The following is a 13,311-nucleotide window of genomic DNA, read 5'->3' as shown; positions in this document are numbered from 1 at the left end:
TTGTAGGCCTGGGGTGTATAGGGCAGTCCTATAGACTGGTAGTAATCATTGCAAAATTAAAGGAAACCCCCAAAAATCCCCAAATCACAAGAATTTCTAGAAGTCTGAACAAGTGCAGTTATAAGAACAGCTGTCTGCCCCATACAAAGCAGCAGCACCACAAAGCCCAGCAACAGGGGCTGAGACAACCAATGAGAAGAGGGACCAACAGCTAAACTACGACTCCCACAATTCCCCGGGGCGGCTGCGCGTGACGTCATGTTAGGGCGGCGGCGCGCTGCGTTGTGGGAGGGAGCGGGCTCACCATCATGGCGGCTTCCATTTCGGGTTATACGTTTAGTTCCTTGTGTTATCACAGCGCTAATAGCAGCTCTGATCACGTGAGTGGCGGGGGCCCCGGGGGGACGTGTCCAGGGGCCCGAGGTGTGGGGGCAGCGGCCGGGGGGGCGGGTGGTCGGATGTGGGGAGGAAGTGGCAGGGAGCAGGGCTAGGACTGCCCGGGGAGATGACAGGGAGCCGGCGGCGGCCCTGGTGTCAGGGGGTCACAGCTGTCATGTCCTGGGGGAGGGGTCACAGCTGTATGTCCTGTGCCTCATACATGTCATCACTGTGACATCATACATGTATAGTGTGACATCACTGTGGTCATCTGTAAGCTGAGTGTGACATTACTGAGCACATGTATGTTGTACTAGGGTTATATATGTCATCATTCGGGTGACTGTGTCATGTGACGTCACTATGGGAACATCTATGTCCTGTGTGGGACAACATTATGGAATCCTATGTGTTGTATGTGATGACATATGAGAACACCAGGTGACCTGTGCGTGACCTTATTATGGGAACGTCTATGGCCTGTGTGCGACAACACTATAGGACCGTATCTGTTGTGTGTGATGACCTATGAGAACATCTTTGTCCTGTGTGTGACATCACTGTGGGAATGGCTGTGGCCTGTGTGTGATGTCATTATATCCAGTGTAAAGCTTGTGTGTTTTGTTTAGTGAGTGTCGTCTGTTTTTCACCAAGTACGACGCACCGCTTTGTCTATTTTCCATCCTGCTTGCCAAGTGTTGGTGCGGGAGTCCTGGCTGGTGTAGATTTTATTTCAGGTGCCCGAGACTTCCCGAGAGGAACCAGAAGTTTTCATTGGCTGAAGCCTCTTAATAATTCTGTCACATCTCCGGCCAGCGGGGAATGAAGCCTGGCATAAGAGTTTCCAGTCTTAAACATATAAATAATGATGCCAGTTCGTGTGTGACATGACCTACTGTGTGTGTATGACATCACTAGGAGAACATCTATGCCATGCTTGACATCACTGAACCCCTGTTTGCCGTGTGTGATGTCACTGTGAGCATGTACATGTGTGATGGAGGGCTATCACGTCTCCCTGTGTCACTGCCCTTGGTGTCCACGTGAAGGACATTCCTGCCGCTCTGCTCTGACATCATGTGATTCGTGGCGTAGTCAGTAAAGCTTTTATTGAGCGCACAGGATTCTGTCAGCGCTGTCTTTATAGCAGGGTTTGGGTTGAGCCGCCTGTCCTGTCTCTGGGATATATATATATATATATATATATATATATATATATATACACTAGTGTCATTGTAGTAAAATAAAGCGACAGGATCGCCACACCTATGGACGAGCATATCAGAGTTGGCCTCTTCACACTAGCATCATGGTGTCTAACAAATACTCATTGACTAGGGACCTGTTCACAAAGGACTCTGTTATAGCTTCTGCCGGATAGAGGTGTAACATAAAGCTCCTGGGTCCCCAAAATCTTTACTAGGCCCTCCAAGTCCCAGCAGGCCTACTTGCTCTGTCCTTGGACCCCCCATGAAAGTAAATGGAGCATGCTGGGAGTTGTAGTTTCACAGCAGCTTCCTTCTCAGGGATGTCCCAGAGGTCAGATCGTCGTCATCCTGATAAACTGCTGGACTGAACGGTTTCCATCCAGAGTATGGACATGACAGCGGTGTATGTTCTATACGTGATATATGATATTTTATGTCTTACAGGAAGGATTCTTACTAGGGGAGGTGCGACAAGAAGAATCGTTCTCCATCAGTGACTCTCAGATTAGTAACACAGAACTATTACAGGTTATAGGTGAGCCGTCCTGTGCGTCCCCTCTGTGCGTCCCCTCTGTGCGTCCCCTCTGTGCGTCCCCTCTGTGCGTCCCCTCTGTGCGTCCCCTCTGTGCGTCCCCTCTGTGCGTCCCCTCTGTCACTATTTCTGTATCCTCCATGTCTTGTGTGAACGCTGTTTTAGCTGTTGTTTTTACTTTTCAGAGATCCATAGGCATGAACCATGTACTAAACTATTCAGGTAGGGATCCTCCATGTGTTTGATATTATGGTATAGAGTTTTGGGGAGGGGGGTTTGGATTTTATGTGATAGATGATCATGTGGCGCTTCTTTATATTGTTCTGTTTTGTATATACATTTACTAGCTATTACCATCTTATTATCAAAGTTGTCCATAGGATAGGAGATAACTTGCAGGCTGTCGGGGTGTGAGTGCCGCACCTCCCATGAGGCGACCTGAAGTGACCGCTTCAGGCGGCACTATGCCAGGGCCCCGGGGAGGGCGGCATTTTTGCTTACCTAAGCCAGTCCAGGACAAGCTGTCCTGGACTGGCTTAGCGTCACGCTCAGGCAGAGAGCAGGTCCTCTCCGTGCCTGCTCTCTGCCTACTAACGCCGCTCCGCCATGCCCCCTTCGTTTCGCCTCGGGCGGCAAAAAAAGCAGGTTCACCCCTGGGTCTGACCACTATGGCCTGTGCACCACTCCATCAAGTCAGTGGCAACTTCAGAGATTACAAGAACTCCCATTGAAATGAATGAAACTCCTCTGTTCTCCTGATTGGCAAGGGCCCCACCTATCTGCAAGATATCCTCCATCCTTTGGATGGTTAATATGGGCATACCCTTTTAATTCTATTTCATTGGTATATAGGGCACCATGTAGATGACAAGGAAGCGAACACTCAGTAGTGTAGACAAAGCTCTTGAGAACTGTGAGGTTTGATCTGCAGCGCAATGAAACCAAAAAGGTCACACTGACCAGATTGTCTCGCTTTCAATGCAAGTTACGTGTGCCCCCAATTTAAAGGGGTATTCCCATCTTATCTGTATCCACATATTTGGTGCTGCATGCTCAGTACTTTGCACATCTCCATAGACTTCAGTAGAGAGTCGGTTGTGCTTTTATGTGGCTCTTTGTGTTGAAATAGATGGATACAGCAGTGGCTGGAAGTCATTGAATAGAGGTCACATTTTGGCCGACACTTTCTGTTACAAACTATAGACACTTGACAGGCCCCATTATAATGAGTGGGGTCCTTCGGCCTCTGTATGTCTCCACTGTTTTGCTCTGGTCCTCTGACAGACCAGAACAACAGCCATCCCAACACAGATGTCAACTTACTGTAAACCTGCATTTACATTAGCATTAAGGTAGTCGTTGTAGTTGTATAGTCCTTATAGTGGACTTCCCCTGGTTTCTATTTGAGCTGAGCCTTGGCTTTCCTGGCAGGTTCTGACTTTGGGTCACGCAATCGGAAACAGATCCAACTCTTCTCTGTGTGCACATGTATTATCGGTTCTATAGGGGCCGGCTATCACTATTACTATCACAATTGTCTATTCTGCCAATCCCTGTAGTAACAATTTGTCATCTTCTCCTTCCAGCTTTTATGATTACTCGGGCGCAGTCAATGAAGAAAGTCTTGATCGAATTCTCAAGGACAGACGGAAAGTAGGAGTCATTTTTCTTCAGTAACATTGTGTATATGGATGTATGCTACACGTAATGTTACATATGATCGACATGATAGTGCACATGGCATTGATGCACATCCTATGATTGATAGACGGTGGCGTCAGTAGAGTCACATTTATTGATCACGGGGCCCCTCCTTGGGTCATTGTTTTCCATGGTCTAGTGGAATGTATTCTGTATACCTTGGTCATTGATATCTCTTGTCTTTGTGATTGGCAGAACGTGATCGGTTGGTACAAGTTTCGGAGAAACACCCAACAGCAGATGTCCTATAGAGAACAGACTTTGCACAAGCAGCTAACTCGCCTCCTTGGTGTTCCTGACCTCGTCTTCCTGCTCATCAGCTTCATTTCTACTGCCAACACTTCCACTCATGCCTTGGAATACGTGCTCTTCAGGCCGAATCGCAGGTAAGTGTCACATTTAATACAGGTAAAGGAAATTCTGATATTAGTATGTGAGCAAATCCCTAATAAACCTTTATAGAGAGATACCATAAATACACTCTGAAATATGTCACCCACATGGTGACCTTAACTGCATCATCTTTGGAGTGCTGCTTTGTATTCTCTTTATAGCTATTAGATGCTCCCATCCAGAGCACAGGATGTATACCAGGAGTCTTTTGGGGCTGATATTTTCCTTATAAATCTGTAAAAAAAAAAAAAAAAATCACTCTCTTTGAGCAAATTTGTCAGTTCCCCCAAAATATTTCTTAATACGTGCCGACGTACCTTAGAAATATCTTCTTTCTTCCTTATGTTAATGACTCTTCTCGCAGCACTGGGAGAGTCCCCAGTGCTGCTTGAAAACTCTGTAGGGCAGCCTCTGTCAAAAATCGCCGACTGCACATGTCCGTCAGTCATTTTTCCTGTGGGCGAACGAGATAGGCCACAGAAAAATGGCTGAAGAATATGCACAGTCGGCACTTTTTGAAGAAGAACAGGAGCGCAAGAGAAGAGGCGGAAGGTGGAGAAGACAGAGGCCGTCCTGGAGAGTTTTCAAGTAGCACTGGGGACGCCCCCAGTGCTGAGAGAAAACTCATTAGCATAAGGAAGAAAGAAGATCTTTCTAAGGAACGGCGGCGCGAATCAGAAAAATAAAGGCAAGAGAAGAGTAGCCTTTCTTAAGGCTATTCCTATGTGTAGCTAGTTTAATAAGGGTATTCTAGTGATAGGATCCCTTTAGAGGGGCCAGCTGTTTTTCCTTCTTTTCTGGATGAGGGGGTAAGAGCCTCATGGCTGGGAGTTTCACCAAATATGATGACAGAGGTCCGATGTCCTCTTCCCATTGGATTGGAGCAACAATCCTGCATGTCTCCTGCCACTCTATGGAGCCCCTTTTCTTATGGTTGTGGGGGACCACCAAGTGATGGGACCACCAGCGATCAGTCACTTACCCCCTATCAAGATAAGTGTTGTATACGGTACAAATCCTGTAAATAAAGTCCAATGAAAGTATAACATTAACGCCGTCTGTGGACCACCAAAATCATCTACTCTGGTTTTTCAGAGCAAGAAACTCTTTGTACCGTTTTTCATTCTGGTTATTAGATGAGGGTCCTAAATGGGGACCCCTATATAAATTCCCTAAAAGTATTCCTTTGGCCTTTATGTAGTTGGATGTTGTTATTAAATATGAGTTGGGTCATCTGGGGCACACAAGTAATTCATGTTGATCACCAGGAGGGGTCTCCACTGTGCTGTCTGCGAGGTGACAGTGATGGCCAGTCACACATTCACTATAATATTGAACCTCATCATATTTAATACTGATTAGAGATGAGCGAGTACTAATCGAAACGGCCGTTTCGAATACCACGCACCGATAGGAATAAATGGAAGCGGCTGGACTTTGCCGGCCACTTAACCCCCTGCGTGCCAGCTGCGTCCATTCATTCCTATGGGTGCGTGCTATTCGAACCGGGAGTTTTGATTAGTACTTGCTCATCTCTAATATTTCTGACCTGACAGTGCCTCAAAGTATCCTACTATATGGGCACACACTGGCATAGTTGCCCATAGGGTCCAATTGAAAATGTACGCCATGATTTACGTTTTTTCTTGGTGGCTCTCTGTATAGGAGAATGCAGACCATGAGCCTTATGTATACAATACACAAAAAGGTATGCCAATGCATGCCACCCTTATGGAGGTCAGAAATCTATCTGCCATATAGCTAGAGCCCTATGGATAGTGTGTATACTAGGAGCTATAGGGTTCTGATGCAGTGTTTGCTGACACTTACAGCGATTATTATATATCTGTATTATGTGCTCATCTAAACTATGTGTTAAGAAATCTTTATACTGGACACTTGAAGAGTTGCCATAGTTTACAGTAGACTTTATGCTTCAACATCTTGGCAGTGGTAATGATAAGCGTATGATAATGTTCTTGGCAGTAAAGCGGTCGCACCCTTTGTGTTGTCTCATCTGATGCAGGAAAATCTTGTTTGTCTCCTTCTTTCCTCTAAGGTATAATCAGAGAGTCTCTCTAACAATTCCAAACCTGGGCACAACCAGTCAGCAGGAATATAAAGTGACGTCAGTGCCAAACACCTCACAGAATTATGCCAAAGTGATCAAAGAACATGGGTAAGTACGGACAATATGGCGTCAGGCAGGATGAGCTCCATTTATGTGTATAGTTAGCACTGTGATCCCTAAAGAGGTACCCAGTTAGATGGAGAATTTATTTGACTGGTTCCTTGTATGAGTGAAGCTGCTGGTTGCAGTTACTTGTCTGCTCCATTCAGACTGAAAAACGGGATTTCTTATTTATTTCCATTACTTGTATAGCACCAACATATTCCATAGCGCTTCACAGACATTATCAATCACTTATTTAGGGCTTACAATTTAAATTTCCTATCAGTATGTCTCTGGAAAGTGGAAGCCTGGGGCGAACATAAACACGTCATGCAGATGTTGTCTTTGGTTGGATTGAAAGCAAGCCTACCCATCTTCATAGTCAGTGGGGGTCCAGTATTTAGACTGTTACCCCCAATTTATTACAAGAGGACCTTTCATGTTATAACTGTTGTAAAGCTGACCGTGTGCACGTTCAGTTTTGCAGTTGTCTGCCCCGTTTGCAGAGTTATTAGTGTTGTTTGTTTTGGCTAACCATATCCCTGTCCTGGCAGAGTGGCCAGCCTTACAGCTCAATCTTATTGCTGGGAACGTCCTCCTAATGATACATCTCTGTAGTTTTGTATTGTATAGAGAGACGTTCCTCACCGCTGAGTAATGATGCTGCTCTGTAAGGTCGGGCCTTCTGCCAGTACAGGGATATTGGTAGCTAAAACTAATGGCACCGATATCTCTTCTGGAACTGAGGAAGATATCTGCAAAACTCCAGTGTGCCGAATTCAGCTCTGCGACGATATGTAACATGCTATATCTTAGAGGACATTACAGCTCCTCTTAAAGCCCATTGCATGTCAGTTATTGCAGTAGGTTTCACCCGCAGTTTCCTTCCTTTGTAGTGCAGAGGTTGAAATCTGCAGGAGACCTACAGCAATTTTGGGCAGAGGAGACATTGCAAAAAAAAAAACCACATGATTTTGTCTTTTGAAAATTCTGCACTCAATTCTGTTTGTACATTGTGGTTTCAGCCATAAAATATGTGAGAGATTGTGAGTAGTATAAGCAAACAGTATTCGAATCCTAGTTTTGAATACCTCCGCTTCCATAGGAATGCATGGGAGTGGCCCATTGCGAAGGGGTTAAGCGCCAGCCGTCTTCAATGCATTCCTATGGGAGTGAGGTATTCGAAACTAGGATTCGAATACTATTTGCTCAACACTAATTGTCAGCTGGTGCAACTTATTTTCAAGTGCTTAGATGTGCAGCATCTGCCCTAACAGTGCCACCTAGTGGCCAAATTAAGGAGACTACATTCTGACAAGGGAAAGCTGTTTGTAAGGCCATCATACAATGAAGTTGTGCTCCAATTTCTCCATGTATTCATTCTGAAATTAAGTATTTTCTATAGACCTTTTCCTTTATACATTTTCTCTTTATTCTCTGCCTTTAATTTTTACTTTAAAGAATGGCTACAAAAGGATTGGAATATATATATCTATCTATCTCCTATCTATCTATCTCCTATCTATCTATCTCCTATCTATCTATCTCCTATCTATCTATCTCCTATCTATCTATCTCCTATCTATCTATCTCCTATCTATCTATCTATCTCCTATCTATAGCTATCTCCTATATCTATCTATCTATCTATCTATCTATCTATCTATCTATCTATCTATCTATCTATCTATCCACTCCTGGCTTTGGCTAGAAACAAAAAATATTGTTTCCACAATGTGATGCCTTAATATACTTCTCCATTCTGCTCTCTCCTCTGTTAGCTTTTCGTCTCTCTCTTTACAGGCCTGTTGCTTGTCATTCATACAGACAGCAGTTCACAGCCTAAGGGCCTATTCCGATGGCCATGGTGCAAATACTACACTCAATATAGGAGTAATGAACCGAACTAGCTCGCTGGAGTGTCATGCCCTCATCAAAGATCTGAACTCCAAGAAAACCCCCTTAAAGAGGCCCTTAAAGAGGCCCTTTCATGTTCTCGGGCACATGTGGTTCTATATACCACTAGAAAGCTGAGCATGTACTGAATTCAGCGCACTGTCAGCTTTCCTGTTATGTGCCCCAGGGAAAAAGATATCTGTGCCATTACCGATATCTCTTCACTGTCAGAAGGACGTTCCTGACAGTCTAGATGAGCAGTGAGAACACCCCTCCTTGACAGTACTCGTCCATAGCCCTGTAATGTCATAGGGGGCTTTGCTTATTGCCTAGCCATGACACTAAGCTGTGAAAAACACCCCCCAGTACTAATCTATGGGTGAGTACAGTCGGGGAAGAGGGCGGGGGAGTTCACCACAGCTTAACGTTATGGTTGGGCAGTAAAGAACACCCCCTCTGACAGTACAGAGCTATGGACATAACTGTCAGGAGGTGCGTTCCTCACAATTCAGCTAGACTGTCAGGAACGCCCTTCAGAAGAGATATCGGTAACTGATATCTCCAGTTCCGGAGCACATAATAGGAAAGCCAACAGTGCGCTGAATTCAGCGCACTCTCGGCTTTCTAGCGGTATATAAAAACGCATGTGCATGAGGGCATGAGAGGTCCTCTTTAAAGGGGTTGTCCGGAGAGTTTAAATTGACTGACATGATCCAATGGATGATGATGATGGTGTCGGGGGTTACAGCTTCATCACAACCCCCGGATTACTGATATTTATGGTGCAGCTAATTTGTGTCATTAGTTCTGTCAGTCGGATGGGATTTGGAGCTGCTATATGGTATAACAGGGCTGTCTATAAACGCCCTAAACATGAGTTACTAATTTCTTCGTTATAGTAGTTGAGGTTTGTTCTATGTTCTTGATCATCAATTTTTAAAGTGTATTTTTTTTTTTTCTCCATCTAAATTTAGTACCAATTTTTTTGACAAAGATGGAGTAATGAAGGACATCCGATTAATTTATCAAGTTTATAATGCATTACAGGAGAAGGTTCAGGTAAGGAGTGACCATTACACAAAATGATGATGTTGACCGAGGTTGTAAATGGGATTTTCCAGGTTAAAAATATTGTTAACCTATTATAAGAATAGGTATTATCAGATCTGTGGGGGTCGGTCACACAGATACACAGACAATGCAGCAAAAAGCAGACCGTTCTGTTCTCTTTGTAGTGATCAGACCAGGTTACTACAACTTATGTCTCTTTCAAGTAAATGAGAGCTGATTTGCAGTAACCTGGTTTGACAACTGCATGGAGAACGGAGCTGTCTGCTTCCTGCTCTATTCTCTGTTATCACCTGCTGAGGACAGCCGATTGGTGCGAGTGTCACCAATCCATTGATGGCCTGACCTTATGCTAGGTCAACACCATTTTTTGCTTGAGAAAACCCATTTTAAGCTGTGAACCTTACTTTATTTTCTCTTATTTTAGGCAATCTGTGAAGAGGTAGAAAAGAGCGAGCGGGTTGTAGAAGCTCATCAGGCAGAAGTAAATGAACTCCGAGCCCAGATCTGCAAGAGAAAGGCAGAAAAGCAACGTAAAGAGAGTAAGTATAACAGAGCTATTGTCTGCTGGTGTCACTGGATATAACTAGGGGGAATCTATCTCTCATCTCAATGGGGTTTGCAGAAAACCAGGTGAACCTGCTACAAAATATTATAGCGGTGTAATTATGAGATTTGCACATTGATGCAGAAACAAACCCACAGCACAAAGTGTCTTGCCCTGGGGGATTCGAGTAATAGGGTTGTGGAGTCTGAGTCGGGGCCAATTTTGGTTGGAGTTGGAAAAACGTCAGTGTGGCTGTGGTAAATAGAGGAGTCTGAGTCGCAATATGTCAATTATTGATAGATATTGGCCCACAGTTTTCAGCCTTTGCAAATCAAAGGTTGTAAAACTGGTTCAGCTGCCCAGGAATCGTGGCTGAAAGCCTGGGCAAAAAAAATGTTGTTTTTGGCAAGTGCACTGTGGGATGTCTGTCATGGAAGAAAAAGATATATCTGCAGGACTTTCTCTTTCAAAGACATAAGCAAAGGAGAGGGAAGAAAGCGGCTGTCTTGTTTTTAACATTGCATTGACTGGAGACTGATGTCCATCTGCATTATTGATTCGGTCTTTGTTTCAGTCCATTGCTCTGATCCTATGACTGATCAGCACAATGGACTTCAATGGTGACACTGTGAAAGTAGCATAAGTGAAAGCTTTGGCCATATAGCTGGACCATGATTAAAAGGCATTGACGGCACATGGATAATATCTGTATGCTGCTTCTGCCTCCACGGCCCCATTCATGGCTGCCTGTGAGCATTGGCCACAAAACAGATAGAAATAAGACCGATTTTGCAGTGGGCTCACAGCCGCATACACGGGACCATGGTTGTGTATGTGGGGCCTAGTACACTGATAATACATACGATCATGTGCATGAGACCTTTATACAATTAAGCTCAAAATGAGAGGTGAACATATCAGACCATCTTGGAGAATTGGGCAGCCATTAGACGCCGTTGGGGCAGGGTGGGCTCGGACCATGCGCTTGTTGTTCTGTCTGGCAGTCCCTAATGTCTGTAAAAGCTAGATACTCATTACTTTTATATGGCTAGTAATTTCACAGTTTTTGTAGTCTGTGTGCCGCCCCAGTCTCAGCGAGTCTCTACATTCTCTTGCACACCACTCATTACACCATAATAATATATTGTATATTCCGTGTTTTTATTTTTTCTATGTGTCCAATGAATTTAAATATTTTTTTTTTCCATTATTTGTTCCATCACCAGATCTACGCCAGTCCATGTTGATCCAGACACAAGTGCCTGCGGAGAGCATGGTCATGTTTGCGGACTGTTTAGGTGCCACTTCTAGACCACAAGAACTCCTGCCTCCTCCGTACTCTGAAGACAGTATAAATGCAGATGAAGGAGTAGATAGCACACCCGACATGCCCAGGCCACAGGCTGTAGGATCTTCCTGCCATGTTGTCCAGGAGGTTAAAGATATTGGTAAAATAGCCTCCAAGATGGCCGCGAGCGAAGACACAGAGGAGTCACAGAGCGATTATAGAAAGTCACCCCACCGTTCAGAATCCCCTGACAGTGAGATGATAGAGGAGCAGCCTTACCATGCCACCACACAGCCAGATGGAGAACTGGCACAGCAATGACTACCGCCCTCATGCCCGAGACCGATGTAAGGTCTGATTCTGGCATTGAAACATGGAATGTAGACAGCTGAAGCTGCCAGCCTTGTATTGGGAGTCTCTCAGCTGCCTGTGTGTGGGCCTTATACTCCCGTCAGCTTCCTGTACTCACTGATTTCTCAATCACCAGTACTTGTGTGGAGCTGAAGAGTACACCGAGCTGCTTGTTGTATGTCTCATGTATATTTTGAGCCAGTACCGTCAACCTCAAGGGGGCGTTGTGTAGATTAAAGGGATTATTAGGTAATAAGGGAGGCGGGACTACGAACAGCTCACACCTCACTTTTTTTTTTTTTTTTTTTGCCTGAAGTGTACGGTCAATTAACCCCTCTACACCCAGCCAAGGGTGGAGTTCACAGTATACTTCTCCATTCTCCCTATCACTTCCCATAATCCCTTATAATTCTACAATCTAGTGATCGATTTTGCACCTTTTGAAAAATATGATCAGTTCACTAAATTGCACAAGAATCCTTTTTTTTTATAGATTGAGGGGTTTTATTACCCCCCTCCCCATTTGAGCACTTGTTTAATGGACTGTGGATGAGATCACATGTAACGCCTCAACATATACAGAAACCAAAGTATCCATACCATTGGGTGACCTGGTGCGTAGGTAAAAGTGGCCGAACCTGGGTGAAGGGGAGTAATCTGGAATAGAGCCCGACCCTGCACAAGCTGCCGGTTTCTTAGGGTTGGTGAAAATTTGCCTCCCCCCACCCGATTTCACCTATTTAATTATTCCCCCTTACATGAAAGGATATGACATCCTCGTCCTCTTTAACACTTTCACTGCTGCATTGACACATGCAGCAGTTTCACAAATTTTATAATTAGCTGCACTTTTTATTAACTTAATTTACTAAATAGATGACCCGTTCCCCTTTACGGCTACGAATTCAGCAACTAATACTTCGGACTGAGGTGCCTGATCCTTCACTCGGACGTTACTTGTACAGAAGTGCACGTGGGTCGCTGCCGGACCGTATTCTGTTTGGTGCTGGCCTTCGCACGCCAGCTATGGGATGTTACGTTTACTGCCGATTAAAACCTCTGCCAGGAAAATAGTAACGGAGAGCCTGTCTCGTTCTCAGAATGGTGCACATATTTCAGCCTTAAGACTGGTACAAATCAAACATAATAAACGTGCTTTAGTTTATCGAACCCTGGTTCCCGGATTATGTCTGTGATCAATGTTAGATTTCCGTTTCTGGGGGAACATGTCAGATTTAGGCTTCTGGATTTTTGAGTAGCTCAAGGAGGATTATTTGTAGGAACAAGAATATCTGGCCTCAGGCAGATGCTTCACTAACACTGTCATATCTCCCCTGCAGTATGTGAAGCGTCAAGGCTTCGGTGCATAAAGATTTCTGTACGTGATTGCACACGAATAAGAGCGGAGTAAAGGAAAGGTTATACTGGGTTTGTAAATGTAACCTCTTTCCAGATACCTAATGACAACCCTGAGAACTATGACGGGATTGTTGAGTGACACATCCTTAGATGTTCTAGAATGTATAGGGGACCTTCATATTGTGTCTTTGGCCACATTTATCGATGCATTGCAGAAAAACTAAAGTTTTTGTTGCAGGTTTTGGTAATGGAAGTGCTTATACTTCTCACTCAAAAACACACAGTCAGCGACCACTTTCATTGCAAGATCTCAGTAGCATCCTTTTGGCCTCCATCTTGCCACTATATGTAAGGATACCAAAGAAGGTATGGGTTAGAATAGTACACTATGCTATTCTCTCCTGTAGATCCTGGGGA

General features: G+C 44.5%; 1 protein-coding gene across 1 annotated transcript; it reads left to right on the top strand.

The window, feature by feature from the left end:
- The first annotated feature begins 274 nt into the window (after positions 1-274).
- ABRAXAS2 (abraxas 2, BRISC complex subunit) lies at positions 275-12,705 on the top strand. Its single transcript, XM_075258692.1, has 9 exons — positions 275-380; positions 2,031-2,121; positions 2,304-2,340; positions 3,705-3,771; positions 4,015-4,205; positions 6,272-6,391; positions 9,256-9,340; positions 9,777-9,891; positions 11,123-12,705. The coding sequence occupies exons 1-9, from the start codon at positions 309-311 to the stop codon at positions 11,503-11,505; spliced, it is 1,161 nt and encodes a 386-aa protein (XP_075114793.1). The 5' UTR covers positions 275-308; the 3' UTR covers positions 11,506-12,705.
- The last annotated feature ends 606 nt before the right edge of the window (positions 12,706-13,311 follow it).

Source organism: Leptodactylus fuscus, chromosome 10, assembly GCF_031893055.1.
Source record: "Leptodactylus fuscus isolate aLepFus1 chromosome 10, aLepFus1.hap2, whole genome shotgun sequence".
Taxonomy (NCBI): Eukaryota; Metazoa; Chordata; class Amphibia; order Anura; family Leptodactylidae; genus Leptodactylus; species Leptodactylus fuscus.
This window is presented reverse-complemented; position numbering and strand designations above follow the sequence as displayed.

Coding starts and splice junctions, on each gene's coding strand:
- ABRAXAS2 (XM_075258692.1), top strand. CDS start 309: ATGGCGGCTTCCATTTCGGGTTATACGTTTAGTTCCTTGTGTTATCAC. Junction 9,341..9,776: donor CATTACAGGAGAAGGTTCAG/GTAAGGAGTGAC, acceptor CTCTTATTTTAG/GCAATCTGTGAAGAGGTAGA. Junction 9,892..11,122: donor AGAAAAGCAACGTAAAGAGA/GTAAGTATAACA, acceptor TTCCATCACCAG/ATCTACGCCAGTCCATGTTG.